Source organism: Cupressus sempervirens, chromosome 3 (assembly GCF_028749045.1).
Source record: "Cupressus sempervirens isolate cs-2001-9-10 chromosome 3, ASM2874904v1, whole genome shotgun sequence".
In the NCBI taxonomy this organism is placed as follows: Eukaryota; Viridiplantae; Streptophyta; class Pinopsida; order Cupressales; family Cupressaceae; genus Cupressus; species Cupressus sempervirens.
Window position 1 is genome coordinate 192,132,808 of NC_143120.1, and position 21,706 is coordinate 192,154,513.

Consider the following 21,706-nt stretch of genomic DNA (forward strand, 5'->3'; position numbering starts at 1 on the left):
ATTGGAGATGTGAGGTCTTCAAACCATTGAAGACCATGACATGAGTCTTCTCAAGGTTCACGACCAACTGTCTCATGTCACAAAAAGATGCAAGTCTATCCAAAATCCTCTGAAGATCCTCAGGAGAAGAAGCAAGAAGAACCACATCATCAACAAAGAGAAGGATGGAGATCAATACTTGGTGTAGATGACAACCATCACCTGGAAGCAAGGAGTCACTAAGAAAAGCCTCGAGCTCGTCAATGTAAATCCCGAATGAGGTGGGCAAGAGAGGACAGCTCTGCTTCACCCCACTGGTGCTTTGGATAGGGTCAGAGAGGCCCTCTATGGTCCTAAGTCTACCAATCATTGTCTCATATAACCTCATGATAGTTTTCAATAAGATCTCAAAAATACCAATATCTCTTAGTCTCTGAAAAAGGGCCTCTCTGGGGATGGAATCAAAAGCCTTACAAAAATCCACAAAACAACAGTAGACTTTCTTCAAGTGGTGTCGAGCCTCCTCAATAATAGCCTGTAGTGTAAAGATATGATCCATGGTCTGGTAGTCTGCCCTAAATCCTACTTGACCCTTAGCCCTACAATTCCTCCTGTCAAACTCACTATATAAAATAATAGTCAATGTTGTAGCATAAAGTTTGGCAAATTTATGCCCAATCATGATGGTCCCATAGTTTTCGGGATTGGAGATTAGCCTAGACTTATGGATCAAGTGAATAACATGTCTCAACCAAGAGTTTGGAAAACCAAAAAAAACCACTCTATTAAAGAGTGTAGAGAGATAAGGGCCCAAGATCATGGTGTTGAGCTTGAAGAGCTCAGCCTGAAAACCCTCCTAATCAACCGCCCTACTACATCTCATAAGTATGATGGTCTTGTAAATGTTGGAGGTAAAGAATAAGTGAAAATGGGGGAGTGAGCTAGGAAGTGGAGCGAGCTAACCCAGGATATCATAAAGCATGGAGACATGAGAGGCAAGGAGGCGAAGGTCGGGGTGGACTGGCGTTGGCTACATAGGGGGAACATGATGTGCCAAAATAACTTGAGATACTGAATAAGCATGTCACAAAGGGATTTGTATTGTGAAGCAATAAATAATCACTTATTATGGCAAAGAAAGCATTTGTAGGAGAGTCATAAATTGGTGAAAGTAGGGGAATGAGTATCAAAAGCCAAGCGTAAGGAATGAAGGAAGGTTTTATAGGCCTCATCAAACCACTAGTTCATGGGACAAGTATTTCGTCAAACAGATCTGGGAGTGCTAGGAATGGAGTGGTGAAGGATAAAGAGGAGAGCCTACTCCCAAATTGTGGTAGCTAGTGTGTGAAACATGGTGGACACCTAATTGTGATTTGTGAAGCTAGCGGGGTAGAGGAATCTTCTCAAATGGAAAATGAAGAGGTCTTAATCACTATCCTCAAAATAGAAATGAGTAAGAGGGTGGTTCTGGTCAGGATGACTAGAAATGGGTGGTAGAGAGTGGGAAGAAATGTGAACTGAAAGGCTAAGGAGGGCATGATCTAGCAAGGGAAGACATGAGATAGTAAAGTTTTGGATGGAGGGGAGGAAAGAAGAAACAATGAGGATATAATCAACCACACTCGCACCCCCACTATGAGGCCAACACGTAAAAAGCTCAGAACCTGGGAAGCAAGAGAGACCATTCAGAATCACAAGATCGAAGGACTCACAGAGCTGGAGAAGGTGGTGACCATAGCAAGTTAGAGGTCCACTGTGATCCTCGGACAAATGTTGAAGCCCCATACTAGTAGGATCCCTCTCAATAGTACAAATCAAGTTAGACCCACAGTCATACTGGGGGGTCTAGAGATCTTTAGTCCATGCATTAAAGTCTCCTAAGATGATGATGTCACCCATACCCCCAAACTCGAAGATTCTCTTGAATAGGTATGTAAAAGGGTTCCCATCCTCAGCACTATGAATGGAATAAGGTGAGGAAGTTAGTGGAAAGTAACAAACAAAAATGAAGATATCTCTCTGACGGCAACTGGTGCCACCAACTCGGATCCACATAAATCTAGCTTGAGAGTCAAAAAGAACCAATGTGGTAGTACTGAATAGATCATCTCTAATCAAACAAGCAACCCCACCAGAACCATGTACACCACCTAAAGCATGGACCTCCTCTCTACAAATTGAAAGCAACTAATATCTTGTGTAACCTGGAAGGGTCAAGCAGGACTCTCATGAGTCTCGGTAACAACCAACAAATTAACATATCCAATCGCATCATGAAGTAAGCCTAGCAAAGACCACAAGGAGCCATTGCCATTCCAACAGTTGACAAGTAGAGAGCCAATGGAGGGCTTAGACTTGCCCAGTTGTTCATGCTCAAACCGTCTAGGGCTTGGGTATGTCTCGCATCCCAACCCTTGGGAGGTGAGTCACAAATAATTGCTTTTAGATTCCTTATTATGCCCATTTCTTGTTACTCCTTGCTTCTACCACGAGGCTCCTCATCAAGAAATATCTTTGTGGAAAGAAGGAAGAGCTTCTTCTTTTCCCTGAGAGCTTGCAATCAATTAGCTAGTGAGAGAAACCTAATAAAAAGGGTGTCATTGTGTCTAGACCATGCTCTGTCTAATGTAATATTAGAAATACCCAGTTGCTCACTAAGAAATGAGTAGCCTATAGAGAGAGGGTCAATGGAGGACAAAGGAAGACCTCTAACCCGAAGCCTAACCCAATCCTCTGCCAACTTCTCTTGGATAATTTTTTCGACCTCAATCAGAGGTGTAGTGCTGGAGTTTTTGCAAGTGGAGGCCCAAGTTTTAATTTGCTTCTCTGTTTCAGTCAAAAGAGATGTTTTTTTATTATCAAGCTCGGTCGGCTTGTTCTTGAGGTTTCCCATATCCCAAAGTCTCCAATAATGGAGCTGATATCTTTTGTAATGCTTGTTGTTTGTGTGGTAAAAGTTTTAGAGAGGTCTTGGATGCATGAAGAATTAGCCACAACCTATTGGTTCAAATCATTCAATGATTGAGATAGGGAGTGAATAGTGTCCTAGAGAGTTTGATTCACTGATTTGTACTTCTACAATAGCACTAAGAAACCTTGGGAAACTATTGAGAGAGAAAGAGTTGTGACTTTCAGAGATGCATTGTCCTTCTCTAATAATGTCAAGCGGTCAACTATCTGTTGTAGTGTTGCAGGATTGGGTGGGGGTTCCATGACAAAACAGTATTACATGGTATATGAATAAACAAAACTAATCCATATAATAATAAACCAAAGTAGATACTATACCTGACATTCTATCAAACAGTTCACATACAATCTTGTCTTGTGGTGGGTAATCTACTTGCAGAGGTATTTTGTTAAACACTTGGGCCTCAATCAGAGAAAGCACCAACAGCTTGTGTACCGACCCCTCCAAATTAAAACAACTTTGTTATAGTGCACATAACATGGCTTACCATGGCTTCAACCTGTATAAGGAATGGGGCATGAACTAGAACCAGAAACAAAAAATTTTAGGCACTGAGAATGAAGTGAAGATTGAAGATTGAAAACCCCCCTTACTACTGTGTATGACCTTATCCTTTTGCCTCTGTTACGAAGACGAACCAAACAAACGATGACTAGGGCATGGAGACAAATAGCTAGGGTGGAGAGAACCTCCCAACACACCCTCTCGCAGTGCCTAAAATGCGTGTAGATGAGATAGTGGTCTTCATGCTCGTGTTTAGTAGTGATCCTCTTGTTCCTGTGGCTAGGGTTCTTGTACGTGATCAATTGTGAGCTCCTTTCTGTTGCTGCAACAATCATGCATTCACCTCTAAGAGCATCCTCTGATAGAGCGACTAAAACTCAAAGAAGTAGAAATAGCAATCGGTTGATAAAGGAGAGAATGATCATTTTCTTGAATCGATGTATAAATGATTTGCCATCTCCACAAAATTACATAGATGTGTAACGTCCAAGCTAGCACCCATTATATTATCCACTTCTATATATGGCAGAAGATATTGGAGAATGTATTGCATACGAGGGTGGAGATATAAAATGGAATAAATGGACATTCAGACCTATGGATCATAGGCTTGATCGTCATATACAATTTAATTTGATGTCCTATAAATGTAGAGGAGAAATTCATGGAGGTCACGCATAGGATTGGAAGTATGGTGCACAAGTAGCTACAATCATTCCACCGCTAACCAAAGTGAACCTACAAGTCTATGAGTTAGAACCCCATACCAAGCTCCAAAGAGAAAGCGGTAAAATCAACAACTACCATTCAAGGCCCTCAGAATTTCAAGAATAAAGCAGGCGGCCAAAGTGAGCATACATGCAAGAGAGATATTATCGAAATGGATTTTTTGTTGGTAGTATTCTCTTACATCAAGGACAAGACCAAGAATACGTCCTATCACATCTCATTCATATTCTACAATAGCATCTGAAATAACATATAACTTTTTGAACATTTTATGTGCAACATGTGCTTTTTGAGGAAGCATAGATGGCATTTGAGCAATTGTGGTGTTGATATGATGAAGTGGTCCAAGTGACACCATTTGTGGAACATACACGCTTCACTTCAATTGGACCAAGAAATTGGGGACTTTGTAAATGGAAACACTCTAAAATGTTAGCTCATTAAATAGATCCTAGTTATGAAAGGAAGCTTTAACATCGATAAGCCCCTCTTTCGCTATGGGATTTTTGCCCAAACAAACAAAATGTAAACTTTGGAGAGTTTTTACAACACCCTGATGGCTCAATGGAGTATATAAGATAGTTGAAATGTCTGAGGAAACTTAATGACATTCCTAGAGGAAACAACAATGCAGTGATGGTCATAGTCTTTGTAACAAAGAAAGTGATGTGTCAAAGCATGTATGTGAGACAAATGCACAAGTTACTAGACCAAATATTTTCCTTTTAATGATTATCAAAATGGATATAGAATTCGTCAAGCACCACAACTTTTAAGGAGACAAGACATGAATGGACCCACTGAGAATATTGTAGAGACATTAGCCACTAACAAGGACCCATCGTCTTGCTAGCTACAAAAGGTAACTTTGGCATCTAGGCTGATGTGGGCACATAACTATTAAGTGTTAAGAAGAGAATCGATGGAGCTCACATCATCCCAAGGAAAAGGTAAGAAAGTGTGACAATTGAGATATAAATAGGTATAAGAGTTATACTATTTTAAATTTCATTTTCATACTATTGTGTATAAGATATATTACTTGAATATAGTAATAGTATATAGATATTGGAATTAGATTAATGATAACACTAATAATATTAGATATTAGATGGAGTGATATTAGATATCAAATAATATGTTTAAGTATAGATTAACATATATATTGAGGATTGAATATGTTCATATCATATATTTCAGTTAGATATTATCTATATTTTATTGGAATGATGTTTTCATTATCTAAAATTATTTTTTGTATTTCAATACATACTATAAGAATTATGTGTCTTGATCTTTTTCGAGAGTTTTCTTGCAAGACAAAGAGGGAGATTGAGATTTAGAGGGAGACTAACATTTCATTAGAGGCAACCTTGAAAGAGAAGGGGCAAATAGAGGATATGATTTAGTCAACCTTCGGTGATCTCGATCATTTTGATTCAGAGGGAGCAAACCATGTTGAGATAAATTCTTCAGTGATCAATAAATTGTAGCAGTCAAGAGGACTATGATTCATGAATATACCTCATGACTATGTGATTTTAATGGGTTTGCCCCCTATATACATCATTAAGAAGTGACGAATTCTAAATGATGTCACTTGTATTTTCAAAAGTTATTGAAAGGTGGTGATCTTACAATAACTTAATTTTATATTATGATGGATATCTTACGATGTCTATGCGAGTCATGATAGATTATACTTTGCATGGTGGGTGTTTATAATGAGAATGTGTATGCACATACCTTATAAACATTTTTTCTAGTATATGGTGAATATTATGCAAATTGATGTTCTAGAGAGCAATTACATAGAGTACTTGGTGAACATCATGTGACTTGATGTTTTGGAAGGCCATTGCTCAAAGAGTATTTGGTGAATATTATTCATTGATATTCAAAGAGATAAATACTCATGATATCAAATGTGATATCAAACCTTATTTGAATACATGGTGAATATCATTTGTTGATATTCTTAGAGACCAATACTCATGATATCAGATGTGATATCAAACCTTATTTGAGTACTTGGTGAATATCATTTGTTGATATTCTAGGAAATTGATACTCATGATATCATATGGGATATCAAGCCTTATTTGAGCAATTGGTGAATATCATGTGTGGATATTCTAGAAGACCAATACTCTTGATATCAAATGTGATATCAAAATGGTGGATATCTTCTAATCAAAGATATCCTTTAAAATTTGTTGTTCCTAATATTACCAATGGTGTAATAGATGTCATGTGTTTATCCTCCCTAGCTAAGAGGGAGTGTTAATGTTTTGTAGCATATGTATATGTCATTTAAGAGGCATGTCTACGTAGAGACATGTCTCTTCATTTCTCATTAGTTATGAATAGCAGTTATTATTATGATTAAGGTGTGTGTGTGTGTGTGTGTGTGTGAGAGAGAGAGAGAGAGAGAGATTTAAGAGGCATGTCTCCATAGAGACATGACTCTTTAACTCTCATTAATTATGAATAGCAGTTATTTATTATGATTAAGAGTTATTTATCACTTTCTTAATCATAATAAATAATTGTTATTCATAACTAATGAGAGTTAAAGAGACATGCCTCTTAAATGACATATACATGTGCATTGAGAATGTTATTTGGAAGACACATAAATTAAAAACAATGTTAGTATATTTGCATCCTCTAGGAAAATCAATATATCAAAGTTATTTATCACTTTCTTAATCATAATAAATAACTACTATTCATAACTAATGAGAGTTAAAGAGACATGTCTCTACAAAGAGATGCCTCTTAAATAACATATATATGTGCATTGAGAATGTTATTTGGAAGACATATAAATTACAAACAGTGTTAGTACATTTAGATCCTCCAAGAAAATCAATATATCAAAGTTATCTATCACTTTCTTAATCATAATAAATAACTGCTATTCATAACTAATGAGATTTAAAGAGACATGTCTCTACTGAAACATGCCTCTTAAATGACATATACATGTGCATTCATAATGTTATTTGGAAGACACGTAAATTACAAACAGTATTAGTAGATTTACATCCTCCAGGAAAATCAAGAACCTATTAGTTGGTGTTTTAAACCCCAATTTTAAACTTGAAAATCCAATCTTCCTAATGGCATTTCCTTGGTTTTTTTTTTATTCTCCTCTTATTTATATTGAAAATGTTGTGTAAAGTTATATTGTGGAAGGCAAGTTTCAGATGAAATTTCATGACAGCAAACTAAAATATTCAATCCCAAGGTTCAAGGCTTTCCTTTGTAATTTTGGGACCATATTGAGCTAGGTTCAAAGTGGTCCTGAACCACTTTGTACTCATTGAACAAGGTTCGATGGTTCAAAGGTTCAACAAGTTCAATGGTTCCATGATGCGGTTTCAAATTGTAATTCCTAGTCTAGAATCGGTCCAAAATTGGTTGATTTCAGAAGTGGTTGCATGTCTAAGGGTTAACTTTCCATGATCCAAGTATCACAATTCAAGCCCAAGTTCAAGAGGTCGAAGGTTCAAAATGTGCAATTTCAAGTTGGTAGGTTCAAAAAGTTTAGTTATAACAGCAGTAACAGATTTTCTAAAATCTAAAAAATCAGTCATATTTCGGGGGGCATATCTCTCAATCCAACCGTTGGATCAACCTAAATTTTGGATATGTTATGAAAAACCTAACTATCTAAATCCTCTCCAAATGGTTTGGCGAGATGTATTATGGATCAAAAGTTACACATGTCTAAGTACATAATTGTAAAACTTATTCATGACAGTCACAAAATGGGGATCACAAAAAATCAGTCATATTTCGAGGGACATAACTCACAGTCCAACCATTGTATCAAGCTCATTTTTTGATATGTTTTGGAAAACCTAATTATCCAAATCCTCTCAAAACAGTTTGGTGAGATTAATTTTGTATCAAAAGTTACATATGAATGAATGAGATAGTATCAAAACTGCCACTGACAATAATAAAATGCTGACAACACTTCGTCACCAACAAGTGCCATCTGTCCAAAGAAATATACATCCATATTTTAAATTAACTTAATTATTACGCTTCTAACTTAATGTTTATAAAACATTAGAACTTATGCACCGATGAATGAAGCAAATATAATAATGAATGGATGACATAGGGAATGAAGCGGGAGATTAATATCAAATTTGTTAAAAAGGTTTTCTTTCCAAGATTCAATTTTAACAACTAAATAAAGTCCTCTTGAAAAGCTATTTATTGTGAAAATTTGGGGGGTTCTTGGTTCCATTGTTTTGACAGATTGTATGTTGTAGAAAAGGGGGAGCATAGTTTGGAATCAGACAGGGCAGTTTTTGATTGTAATCAAAGTTGTTAGTTTTAATTTAGTTTTCTTTTTCAGTCTTTTGAAAGTATTTTGAACTATCAGTAATATTCAGAAATTGTATAATTTCCAATTGAATGGAAGTTCCATTGTTTCAAAGATGTTGTGCTTTGAATTGATCTTTTTTTTGATCTATGTGTGGATTAAGGCTAAGTAGTGGAATCATATTCTATTACTGATTTCATCTATTGCAGAAGTTTTCTTGTGCTTAGTCATTTCTTGATCTTTCTAAATGCATGTGGGTGGAGGGGCTGTGGATTTCCATTGCCGAATGTGCAAATTGTTTCATTCCATTTATGTTATAGTTATTTGCCCCCTATCCAAGAATAGTGAGGGTAGCCTTCACTTTGAAGTTAAAAACCATTTCTTACTCTCATTCTTTGCATATCTAATCGAGATGTTGTACCTTGTAAAATTTAGAGGGCACTTGCACAATCCAATGGCAAAGCAACCCAACTGTTGGTAGCTTTATGTGTCTTCATTGTTGGGAAAATAAGGGTTATTTTGGAAGTTTTGTGTGAAGACGAATATGTTTACCAACACAACCTTAGACCATAGGATGAATGGGCAATTTTGTCATTTGCACGGTTTTTGTAGCATGCACTATTGGTAAAAAGAAGACTCAAAAACTATAGTCTCCACCTATAGATAGGCGAAACTAATTACAAAATTTTCCCTACTAATAGAAAGGTTATAAACATTGTCCATCAGGTCTTTTACAAGCATTACCCAATTGTGGATCTTATGCAAAAGAGTAACCAAGAAAGAAAATGCAACATCAAAGACAAGAAACTACTATCAATGTGGTTCCTTCATCCAAAGCACATAACATCATTACAAAAGTGGGTGCAGATAAGCGCTATAGCAACATAGATTGCAAAATAAGTCCTCAAGCATGAAAACTGAGTACTCAACAACCACGAGAACTAAAAAAATCATTAACCAACAAATTACTTGGAGTGGCCATGTGGTTTCTTCGTGCCTCTATTATCCTAAATACCTTTCACTGAGTCCAATACTATTGGAAGAACCTATAGAACCTTGAGCACACCCAATTGATCATAAGCTTTGGGAAAACCCTATTGTATCCTATCATGAGTGCACAGAGCTTCCCAAAATAAATATATTACTTTTTATATGTATAGATAATAATTTGTAGGCATGCTAAAACCTCTAAAACTAAAAAGAAACAATAACCTCGTGCATCAGTGCCCATCATAAAGATGTAGTAATGTAACGAATTTTCATGTGACTCAAAATTGTTCTCACCTTTACTGGGCTGCTCATAATTTTTTTACACAAATTGAGTTAGTTCTTTTTCTCGATCAACAAGTGTAATATGAATTGAGCTAGCTAAAATCTACAATTATTCTACTCAAACTCGAAGGAAATATTTATTTCTAACTCCAATTTCTTGCTTACAAGTGATCCTCCTCTTGCAATTCCTTGGACAAAGTTGTGAATAAGTTTCAAACATTTTAATGTGTATATCTTTATACGTATCTACATACATTGACAGCAAAAAGACTCGCCCTTGTTTTTGGACCAATAAATTCTAAGTTTTGGAAGTTTTAAGCTGTCTAACAATAAGTTTTTTTAAATCTAATAATAAATGACATGATGATTATTCAAACCATAAAACATACATAGATGTGCTTTCCAACAATCTTGAACTATATGGCCTTTATTTTTGAAAAAAGAAGCAACACAACATTAATCTTGCCTCTAGCATACCTAGTGGATTTTGAACTCCTTAAGATCCTCCATGGGTTGTCCAAAGCTTATCGATACAAATTTCTCTCGTACAAACAATTAGCACTCTATAATGTTCTTAGCTTTGACACATTATTGCCCACTATTCAATGCTTCTTGCATTTTGCCCATATGGTCATGGAAAGGCTTCTTGCAATTCCTTTGATTGTGGGTTTGTTATTTTCTTCTTGGAGTCGTGTACTTGTGTCCTTGGTGTGCCATATCGTCTTTAGCAAAGTACTCAACACAATTAAAAGCCTGAAATTTCTTGTAGATTTTTTAAAAGAAAAAATATTTATAATTTGCAATGTGAGTCTTTTAGAACCAAATCTCTTGCATAATTTTTAAAATGTCCAAAAAAAATTTGATAAAAAGGAGACAAATTTACTAACTTCTTTTTACAATATATATCATTAATCAATTTTGTGCATCATACGTTGAATTTTCTTTTCCTTTCCATCCATTTATCATTTTTTTTCTTTACTAACATATCTTCCTTTTCTTGCACTTCTTCAAAATTTTCAAAGGGAGTTTTGCATGGCTCCCCAACTAGACTTGCTCTTGCTTTAATATATTGTTCTCACTTCTAAAACACTAGTTATCTCTTTCCAACATTGAAAAACTTACATTTATTGGATTTGCCCATGGCTTCACCTTCTAAAGTACAAAACTCTACACTTTTAGAAATGAGTGAATCAAAATCTAAGGGTTAAAGGGGTGATGATTTATAGGAAAAGGTTAGGCATTGTTTAACTGCCTATTAGAGGTTTTGTGGTTTGTGGACTTGAGGGCTAGTAGTTATTGTTTTTCTACACTTTGATTGTTGTATCACTGTGTATAGGTTATCAAGACCCCTTTAAATTATGTGGCAATTAATTTATTGCAAACATTTGGTCTACAATTGGTAATTTTGTTAAGGGTTTTGGAATCCCTTCTTGTTTTACCTTTCATCAGAAACCTCATGCACAAGAAAATTTGGCCCTAATGTCATTTGATCTGAAAAAGGTAATGGATATTCCATGACACATCAAGAATGGATATCTCCTTAAACACAGTATTGTGTCAAACCCAATCAATCAACATACAACACAAAACACAAGAAAAAGGATGGAATCTTTGATTCTTTCAATAAAAATAGCTTTTCAAATTTACACATACCTACAACACATGCTCAAATTCGCATGCTACTTTCATTGCAAAAATTGTGATATAAGGATTCAAATGAGTTTTTCTACATAACTACACTCTTAAACATGTTCATTAAAATAGATGAACACATAAGAACACTCAATATATATAAAAAAGAAAAAATTTAGATGCCATTTTTTATTATTGAAGACATCCAAATAGGAAAAACTCTTACAATAAGATTACTAATAATGCAATGTTAGAAACATTGATCCTCTCTTAGGCCAATATGATGCCTAGCATCCACCTATTTGCAAACACTTTTTGCAACTAAGTTAAATCAAAGCATAATATGTTAATCATATGCTCTTGCTAGTCCTTTCATACTCAAAAAAGCGCATCTTGGCCCCTATAACTCTGAAACAATGGATGATGTTTTTTTTGACTCCCAGGTTGGCCCATCTTCCTCTATCCAATGCATAGTTATGAGACTCTGTAAGTCTGAGCAAGACTCTACGAGTCCAAGGCAGAGTCCACATTCTGAGGCAAATAGCCTCTAGACTCGGCCTCGACAAAGTCAACATGGACTCGCCAAATCCAAGGACTCTCCTGACTCGTAGAGTCCCAAGCTCTAGACTCTCTTTGGCAACATGACTCATAAAGTGCAAAAAATAATAAAACAAACGGTTAAGTGAATTGTCTGTGCTTTGTATGACATCCATTTTACTTTAAAAGGTCATTCCATCCTTTGTGAATGTTTGTGATAGAGAGAAAAGAATTAAAAAAGCGTATTGGGGTTTTGAGAGAGAAATTAGCAAACTGGTTGGCTCTCCTATTTCTTTCGTTGATTGTTTCTACAACTTTGTAGCTTGCACTTAAGTATTGAGAGGAGCTAAAGGAAGCATTGGAGGAGGCTTCTACAAACTTATTTGCATTTCCATCATTTGAACAAAAATTGAATGATCTTGTCTTTGTAGTTGGTTCACTACAACCTTCGTCTTCTCCGTAGATAGATCCAAAGCACCGATTATATTAGAGATTGTTGATCCACATGCAGAATGGAACACAAAGATTGTTGATCATGTCTTCAATGATGAAGATGTGGAGTGGGTTGATTAAGTGGATTGGGAGGTAGGGGAAGTAGTGATGGCAGTCGAGAAGGCTACAGCGCAAGGAGACCGAGTGCAGGACCCTATAAAAGCTAGGAGTGACGGATTCGAGTCTGATAATAAAGATTATGTGGGTGTGGATGACGATGAGGATGCCCCTGAGGTTCAGCCTCAAACACAAGAAGAGAGGATGGCTCTAGAGCCTTCCATCACTTATCTTAAGCTTATTCGTAAGAGGGCATTGGCTACTATGAGCCTTAGTCTTCTACACTCTAGTTAATTTTTTGATATATATTTTGAACTTTTGATTCCATGGATTTCATATATTGAAGACATTTGACAGTGACACTATGTTTAACTTTATATTATGTTAAACAATTTTTTTCCTTCAAAAATTCATTTTTATACTTATGTGATCTATGCAAAATTGTGTATGAGTGTTAAGTAGCTTCTATGTATCTCAATTATTGTGTATTTGATGTTAATTGACTAAATGATGCATGAAAAAATATTTAAATCCTTAAAAATCTTTGAATTTCATGGGTTTTTTTTATTTTCTGAGTTCAGTCACCAAGTCCAAGTCCAAGCCCAACTTTCCAAGTCAAAGGCGAGTCCAAGTCCCGTAACACTGGTCTAACGTCTGTATTCTCCCTTAGGTAGACAATCATACATTGTCTTGTCAATTTACACCCAAAAGGAAAAACAATAGAAAAAGAAAACAAGGCAACATCCAAATTTGGAAAACCAAGGATTACTCATCTTGTGATTTTTTTAATTTAAAACGTGACTTTTTCATCTTTCATACAACTTTCTCACAGAATGTATGAACCTTCAAAAGCCACTAAAATATCCAAAGACTGCATGACTTTGGAAACAACTATGCACTCCAAAAACAATCCAAAGTTCAATTAGTTAGAATGAGACCCAATTGCAAATACGAGGGCCAATTATTTTACAAGGAGTATTCATGTACTACTTTTCTTTACTTACATCAATGCTTCGTGACTGAAAACTGAATTTTTAACTTTAAAAAGTGGTGACTTTGTTCTCTCTTGTTAAACGATAAAAAATGGCAAGTAAAATATTACTGACAATGATGTCAATTAATTCTCTTTGATAATTCCTGCTTTGTGTACAACTTGATAACATGTTGCAATCTCTTCTTGCCTATTCGATTCATAATTTTTTATTTGCCATATTATCCACTTAATGTGGAAACTACATGTAACAATTTACAACTTTGAAGTAGACAATGAGTTTTGACCATTCAAAAACCTTGTAAAACATTTTGCATGGGCATAAAATGTAGTCAACTTATAATTAAAAGGAATTATCTCTACCTCTGCCAACAGACTTGAATCTTCTCAAAAAATTACTTTGCATGCAAAACCACGCTTACAAAATTACAGGGGGAACCCATCCAAAGCTCATGTCAAATTGATGATACAAAGGGACGGTCATCACAGAGCTTTGGTTCTTTAAGTAATATCTTCATTTTATTCGCAAGTATTTGGACATTTCCTCATCAATCTACATTTTCAATATTATAATATCCTCTCCATTACTCAAGGTCTACCTCCTCTATAGAAAATCTTTTGTAGACCTGTTTGGAGCATGGGAAATGTGCACTAATCAGCCTTCTCAAGTGTCTTCGAGATTGTCTCTGCTTCTCTCTTGATATTCTCCAGCTGCTTTAAAAGTGTTGACTTTTGACGACTATCCATTTGCAACTCGACATCCTTGGTCATCATTCTTAACAACTCAAAGAAGTAGCCATCACCTTTCAGATAATGTACATAGCCTTGAAAAGTTATCATCCGATCTGATTCACTTGGTTGCTGTAACAGCTGTTAAAATGACAATGCATCATTCTTAGCAGTGTCAACAGGAAATCTGCATACATCAAATTTAAAGAAAAATATGTTTAGTAGCCTGTAACCTGGTTTAAAAGTCGTATTTCTGGACGAAGTGTCTTCCCCTTTTCATCCATGGCCACTTTCAGTACAATCTCTATCCGTTTTACCATATCTTTGTTTCCTTCTTTCCTAGCCTTTCTAGCCAAAACAGGAAACAAATGCATACATCCGTTTAAAAGGCTTGTTCTAAAACTGATTTTCAGCACAAAAAATAATATTTTACAGAGAATTGAAGGAGAACAAACACAATTGGTTAGTCCAGTGTAGCATGGATGGTGACTCTAGTTTAGGAGGAAATTCATCCATTGTATTCTGAACAAATAGTGTTCTAATGGACTATTATAGCCGGATTTTTTGACGTTGTAATCAACTTATGAGGCATTGATAGCCTATAGATATGTATGTATTTAGACAGCTCTACCGCAGCATTTAACTGCATTATTTTGTTTTCAATGAAATTGTATAGTTTTCATGCTTTCCTGACTGAAATGAAAACAATTAAAAGTGTTTTTCCTAATCTTGTAGCAGACGAATTCAGAAAATTAATGCATCTCAAGAAACAACTGATAATTTAGATAAGGAAGAAAGACGTTTGTTATTTTTAATCATATACAAACTTTCAAATATACTTGCAACAAAGTTTCCATGTTTCTGGAAATATCATCTAAGCTAGTGCAGAGTTCACTACCTATCCTCTTGTAAGTTTGGTTATATATCCTTCAATATATTGAATTTCATGATGTGTTTTGTGAATTTCTATTTTTTTTATTCGTTATAAATTCTATGAAAAATTGAACCATCTATTTTCATATTTCTATATTTTCTTATCTACAAATTTGTAATCTTTAATATGTTGTGGTATTTTGCATTGTACAGTTTTAAAATTTAAATTTTGAGAAAAAAAATGATTTCTATGGTTTCTCATCTAAAACTATTCACTTCTATCTAAAACTTTGAATCAAAAAAATGTCTATTTTATTTTTTTAGTTAGACCCCTCCAATTAACTATAACCTAACTGGCATTATTCGACTTTAGGAACTAATCAAACTAACCAGTCTCTTTTCAACTTACCCTTGAGGATTCAACCAAAATTGACGAGGCCCACATTTAGCCTCATCCCCTTTTTTGTATTGTTGAATCTCAATTTTGTTTTCCCCTTTTTGCTCCAATAACTTTAGGAACTGATCAAACTAACCATCCCCTATTTTAACTTAGCCTCAAAGGATTCCACCAAAATTGAAGAGGCTTGCATTTAGCCTCATCCCTTAATTGGGATTGTTGTAGTGCAAATTTGTCTTCCCCTTTTTGCTCCAATTTCCTTCTTTGTGTATGCCCATGAAACACAATCCCTTGTAAATAATCAATCTGAGTAATCTTATGGGGGTCACCATGTTGAGATTTTTCCTGTGGCAAAGTGTTTGGCATTTGATGTTCTATTCTATTGATCTTCCTTCTCCAATCCTTTTCAGGAAAATGGTGAATATTGGTTTCAAACTCTGCAGGTCAACAGGTATCTGCCTTGGCAGGATTTTGAGTTGGCTCTTGATTGTTTTGTTGCCCAACTAACAAGTGTTCATGTGGTAAGCCATCAACCCAAGCCCCAAATGTAACATGCGAAGAAAGGGGAAAGCTCAATTTGATATACGATTTTCCCAACCCCCAATAGCTCCTCATGTCAAGGGTCTAAAAAATTCAATGCTTATCTTCATTAAGGCTCATTTTGGTACAGGATGCACTTTTTTATGTTTTGTTTGAAGTCTACACAAAGGAGAAGAAGTCGCCAATGTTTTTCTTAGCAGCATGAAGTGCTACATGGCTACACGCTTCCTATCCTCTCTCTCCACCTACCTGTGCTCATTAATGGCCCTCTTCCTAGCAACCAAATGTAATTGGAGATCATCCTCTTTCATCCACAGTGCTTATATTTGGTTGAGACATTGAGTTTGAATGTGAACACTGTTGTTTATCAGTGTTGGGTGTCCAGGTGTATATGTTGTGTAGGTTTCTCATTTAGAAGGAGGTTAGTACAACTGTGCTTCTCTAGAAGCCAAGAAAGATTGCAGGACATCCATCAATGACATACTTCAGTTCACTAAAAGATTGCAGATCTGTAGAAATAAAGATTGATATTTTAATGAGACTTTGTTGTTGAATGTTTCCAAAGAACTTTATACGTATTTATGAAATTTTCTTAGATTTACAAAGAGATTTCCTTCACCACACTTTCTGGCATGAACATAATGTTCATTTAGATAAATGTAACAACGTTTTTAAACAATTGCATGGCTTGTAATGATCTTTCTCACTTTATGTACAAATATATGCAGTTATCTCTAGATTACTAAGCATGTTCTATTGTATGGTTCAATGTTCGTTAATGTGTGTAAATACATGTCTGCATGTTCTTCTTTCTTGTTTGTTTTCTTTTTAGTGTTGTAGCTCTGTTGCCCAATATGTAGGCATTGATCTGGAATTACACTTCAATCCCATTTCTTCAAGACATCAATTACTAGTGTAGGACTGGTAGTATTTTGGTGCATGATCAAGGAAAACATCTTCAACGAGTCATTAATTAAATTCATTGAATGATGGGAAATGTGTGCACATTTCCGTCAGCTATACAGGGATTTTGAGGTGGCCAGTTATTTTTACTCTAGTTACAATCTTTATGGCTAGGTCAACAAGTTGGGTTTGGCTGTTAATGTTTCATTAGTGCCCACGTTATGTGAGTTTAATGCCTACTAAGGTGTACCTCTGGGAATACCCTCCCGAGTATATGTTGAAGTTCAAAGCATAGGAAATCTAACCCACTATCATAAAGTTGGCCATTAACCCTCCACAATTTTTTTGATCAGCTGATATCACTCGCATGACAATAACCCTGGTCATTGTAAACTTGTAAGTGAGATTTGGTTCTTAGAAGTGGAGCAAAATTTTTGAGACCTAACAAAATGGCACCATTGCCAAGGATATTATTAAATTAATCATTGTCGGGTCTTGGCCGATCAAAAATGTTTTAAGCACCTCAACAACAAGAAATTTGCAGTTGTGCATTTTGTTTTTGTGAGATGGCATCCTGTCAACTTAGACCAACAGAATGGCACCGAGGAGAACTTAAGGATGGCTTGTTGTCATGGCCTAAGGTAAGCAGTTTGCATTTTGTTGCATGTTATAGTTGGCATCTCATCAACATACGCCAACAAGATGGCCTTGAAATTGTGACAAGGGTTGGATTGAAAAGATCTTGATGACTCTACTGGTGTCTGCAGCCCACAATCATATTTATGCCTTGACTGTTCAAGTGCTTCAACGGTTTGCTCACTGTTGTGAGTTGGGGACTTCGTAATGAAGGATACTTCCCTTATCAACAGAACTCGCAACATAATAGAGAAATAACAGTGAATTGTGGGAACTTGCTTTCTATTATCTCCAATGAAATGAAATTACAATATTCAGAAATATAACACGCACAGCCACACAGACATTTTCATTACATTATTAGTTATTTTAAGGTATATATATATTTGATGCCCCCTACTATTCTAAAGGGCCTCAGAACGCTGCTATTAACTAGCCAATCTGCTGGAGGAGGCCCTACTATTCTATGGGGTCCCTGCACAATTCTCTTTCTCGTCTTGGTCAAGCCCAGCTATCCCCGGTAGGGGCCTTTCCTTCTACAGCAAGGCATCCTAGGGGTGGGGGATGGAGCCATCCTACCTATATTTTTCGTGTGTATGCATGTGTGTGTGTGTGTGCATACTTGATTATTCATTTATTTTTGTGTTGTGTGTGTGCACGTGACTATTTGTTAGTCAATTAATCCATATTTGTTTATTCGTTTATTGAATTGTGTGTGTCTTGTTTCATTCCTTGGTGGTTGGTAATGCACACTGAGGGTGACACAAAGGGTGGTAAGAGTAACTCCCTCTCACTACAATGGGCAAGGAGTTACTCCTTGCCCGCACCCACCTTGGTAAGAGTCTTGTGTTGACTTGCTTATGCATTCATTCTTGTTTTCTTTTTGAGCAAGGAGCTGTGTATTTTGGTGTTGGGAGATTGTCTTGAATTTGAAAGAGAAAAAGTGTGTAGTATTGGTTTTGGTTCTGCTATTCAACGAACTTGGGGTCATTTGTGCAGGCATGAACACCGTCGATTTGTTTTTTATGAGCTTTGTCTTTTCTTCCATACTGGTGCAGTCCTCTAAAGTAGCTTTTGTTTTCTGTAGCTTATACATATAGGCTTGTCAAGTGGGTCATACGACCCAAATACACTTTGCTTATTTTGCTTGAGTTATGTTCCATTTCAAATCATCATAATTTTTTTACTCTGTACTATTTTGGGCACCTTTTTTGGAAAGATCAATTGATCCTGAGTTTGTTCTGTGCAAAGTTAAGTGAAGAAGAACTACTCATAGTTGCATTTTATAATACTGATTTGATTATAAGATCCATTGAAAGCTTGCATTCTTATTTCAAAATTGATAGGAAGATACATTTGAAAATTTGCAATCATATTTCAGAGTTGTAGGAAAAATCATTTGCATCTCTGCATTTACAAGTTGTATGTCAAATAAAGATCCAATCGAAGGTTCGCATCCATATTTCAGAAATGATATGAGAGATCATTCGTAACTTGCATCCATATAATTGAATGATAAAAAGATTCATTCCGAGACTGCATTCATGTCTTTTTTGTAGGACTAATATTATTGACTGAGAAGGATTCATTCACAGGTTCTGCATACATATCGTAAACTTGATGCTAGGATTTATTTATAGCTCTGCATTCATATTACCGATTGTCAAGAATGATGCATTAAAGATTTGCATTCATACTTTTGATATATTAAAAGGTATCAATTACAGATATACATTGATGTGTCTTTCTTTGGATATGGAAGTTCGGGCATCTAATTCATAAGTAAATGAAAACTCCCTGCCTAAGTCATATGGGAGGGAAATCTGATATGAGCCATGGATCTTGTATAGTGAAACCAAACCTTCTTGAGCTCAAGTTTCTTATAAACCTGAGAGTTGTTTAAGGTCAACCAGGGGACAGGAGATGTGCACTATTCTAATGCCTGATTCTTTAGAGTAATGAAGCCATTAAGATGTGAATATCTGAACTAATGGCCAGGATACCCTTAAAAGTGTCTGATGGTGACATTTGACTGTGCAAAGAATCTGTGTGTACTTTTAAGAACATTGGCCAAGGTGGTACTATGCTATGGGAAGTATTTGCTAGTCATTAGAACCAGCAGTGCAACTTATAGCTATCAAGGTCACATAGTAGATGAAGATGTTGTTTAAATGACTGTCTGCGATGGTTGATATCTACACCAATTCTTGGATGGCAAGAAAATGAAAATCATTTATGTGTGCCTCTGGGAAGTTGAGCTACTTCTCTGAGGAAGTTGCACAAGTGAAATTTAGTTCACAATTGAAAGATCCAAGGTTGGGTGGTAAAAACCCCCGATGATAGCTTCTGCCCATAGAGGACAAGAGCTAAAGAAAGAACAACTGAAACAGAAAACAACAAGTACATGTTCTGTTATTTCCTTTAAAATGATTATATAATTCTTAAGTTATATTTCACATTTAATTTCCTTTTATGCCTAATGAAGTAGTTAATTCAGATTCATGTGAAATGCAATTGGTAATTTCCTTCTGGTTAGTTAATGTAACTTACTTTTCTTGTTTATAGGAAAACAAAAAGTTAGCTATTTAGTTATACTAATATTGCAATTATAGTTTACTTTCCTCGCAAGAAAATTTCAAAACCTATTTTCTTAGGATAACAGGGTTGAGATGTTACAAGAAAGATGTAGAAATGAGTGTCTATACAGCTGATGATGTTCATTATTAAGAGTTTGCACTTAAAGAATGCGATGTTGGTGATTATTTGTACACATACGAAGCCTTTTCTTTGTTGTGCAACATGCTGTTTTTCTCATACACAGTGCCCTTGTAGAGGACCATTTTAAATTGTTGCACAATTGGGTGTGGAAGAAGATGTGTGCCACAGGTGTGATATTTTCGCAGCACATGTAACACAATAGCCAAAATGAGACGGAAACAGTGAGACAATTTGAGGACGGTGGCTCTTTACATGAGATGTCACACAATCCAATTAGTTGTGCTAATGAAGGTTGCATCAGCATGAACGAATCCAAGGTATGTCAGTTGCCTATTATCCCTAAGGTGTGTAAAATTGAGTATGAAGCTTCCCTTTGTCATGAAAATTCAGCCTCTTGTAATGTGGATGATAGTGTGCCTGAATTTGAGCTATCCACTTGGATCCAACATACATCTTGTCAACACGTTTTCCAGGCTGATAATCAGCCTGCTGATCAAATTTCCTTTATGCCCAAGCTTCTAAATTTTCAGTTTGAGTTGTCAAAAGGTGAATTTCCTTCTACAGGTCAACAAGATGGGCAATGTCTATGCCGGTATCAAAAGGGCCATTTTTTAGTTTTAATAATTAAATTAAAAATCAGTAGAACTATATTGTAAATTTAAGTTCAACTATAATTACTAAGAAAATGACCATTTTGATGCTGGCATAGACATTGCAAAACAAGATGAGGTGGTATATTTTTCTTTGCAGTGTGTATTGGAAGTATTCTCCTTTTGCCTCAATTCAGCTGTAGAGATCAGCAGGTATGAAAATAACATGTTTTCTTTTGGTGCTGACAAAAGTTTTCAAACTCTGCACCCTGTTACTAGAAAAATAAATGATGAGATACAGAGCAGTGTGCAAGGTCAATGGTGGAGCAATTCTTCACTTGTTCAGACGCAATCATGGGTTTGTGCTTGAAAAGAGCATGATGCACTTGCTACAGTTGTGTAAAGAAGGAACCAATTTTGAGTCGGGGGAAATAGTTCCTCCAATAGGATGGTGTTTGAGAAAGGTCAATGATTATGTACATCAGTCGCAGGCCTAGCCAACTGTGTACAAAATTCGTTTCACAACTATATATTCATGCCCTTGTTGTGCCTTGCCAATTCGCTGTGATTTTGGAATGTAGATATATTTTCTATTCTCCATAAGCCACTCTTGTTTTTTGTTGTTCCCTTTTTGTTTTCTCGGACATCTAGATTATCATTGCACTTGCAAGAGGCACGAATTCCATAACCAAAGCCATTAATATAAGAATAATATCTCCAAACATCCTTCTTTATTATTATTTTAATGGTCATCTTGTAAATTTTGTATATATTACAATGTTTCTAATATTGTTTTTAATCTTTTTATTAT

General features: G+C 35.7%; 1 protein-coding gene across 2 annotated transcripts in view; it reads right to left on the reverse strand.

Moving 5' to 3' along the window:
• Window positions 1-13,893: 13,893 nt before the first annotated feature.
• The window catches only part of LOC149565465 (uncharacterized), a 48,725-nt gene continuing 40,912 nt past the window's right edge, over window positions 13,894-21,706 (reverse strand). For both annotated transcript variants that reach the window (XM_089818995.1, XM_089818996.1), the window contains exons 4-5: window positions 14,472-14,582; window positions 13,894-14,379 (exon numbers count right to left, since the gene is read on the reverse strand). In XM_089818995.1, coding sequence (XP_089675121.1) covers window positions 14,161-14,379; window positions 14,472-14,582 — 330 coding nt within the window. In that variant the 3' untranslated portion in view covers window positions 13,894-14,160. The remainder of the gene's footprint in view (window positions 14,380-14,471; window positions 14,583-21,706) is intronic.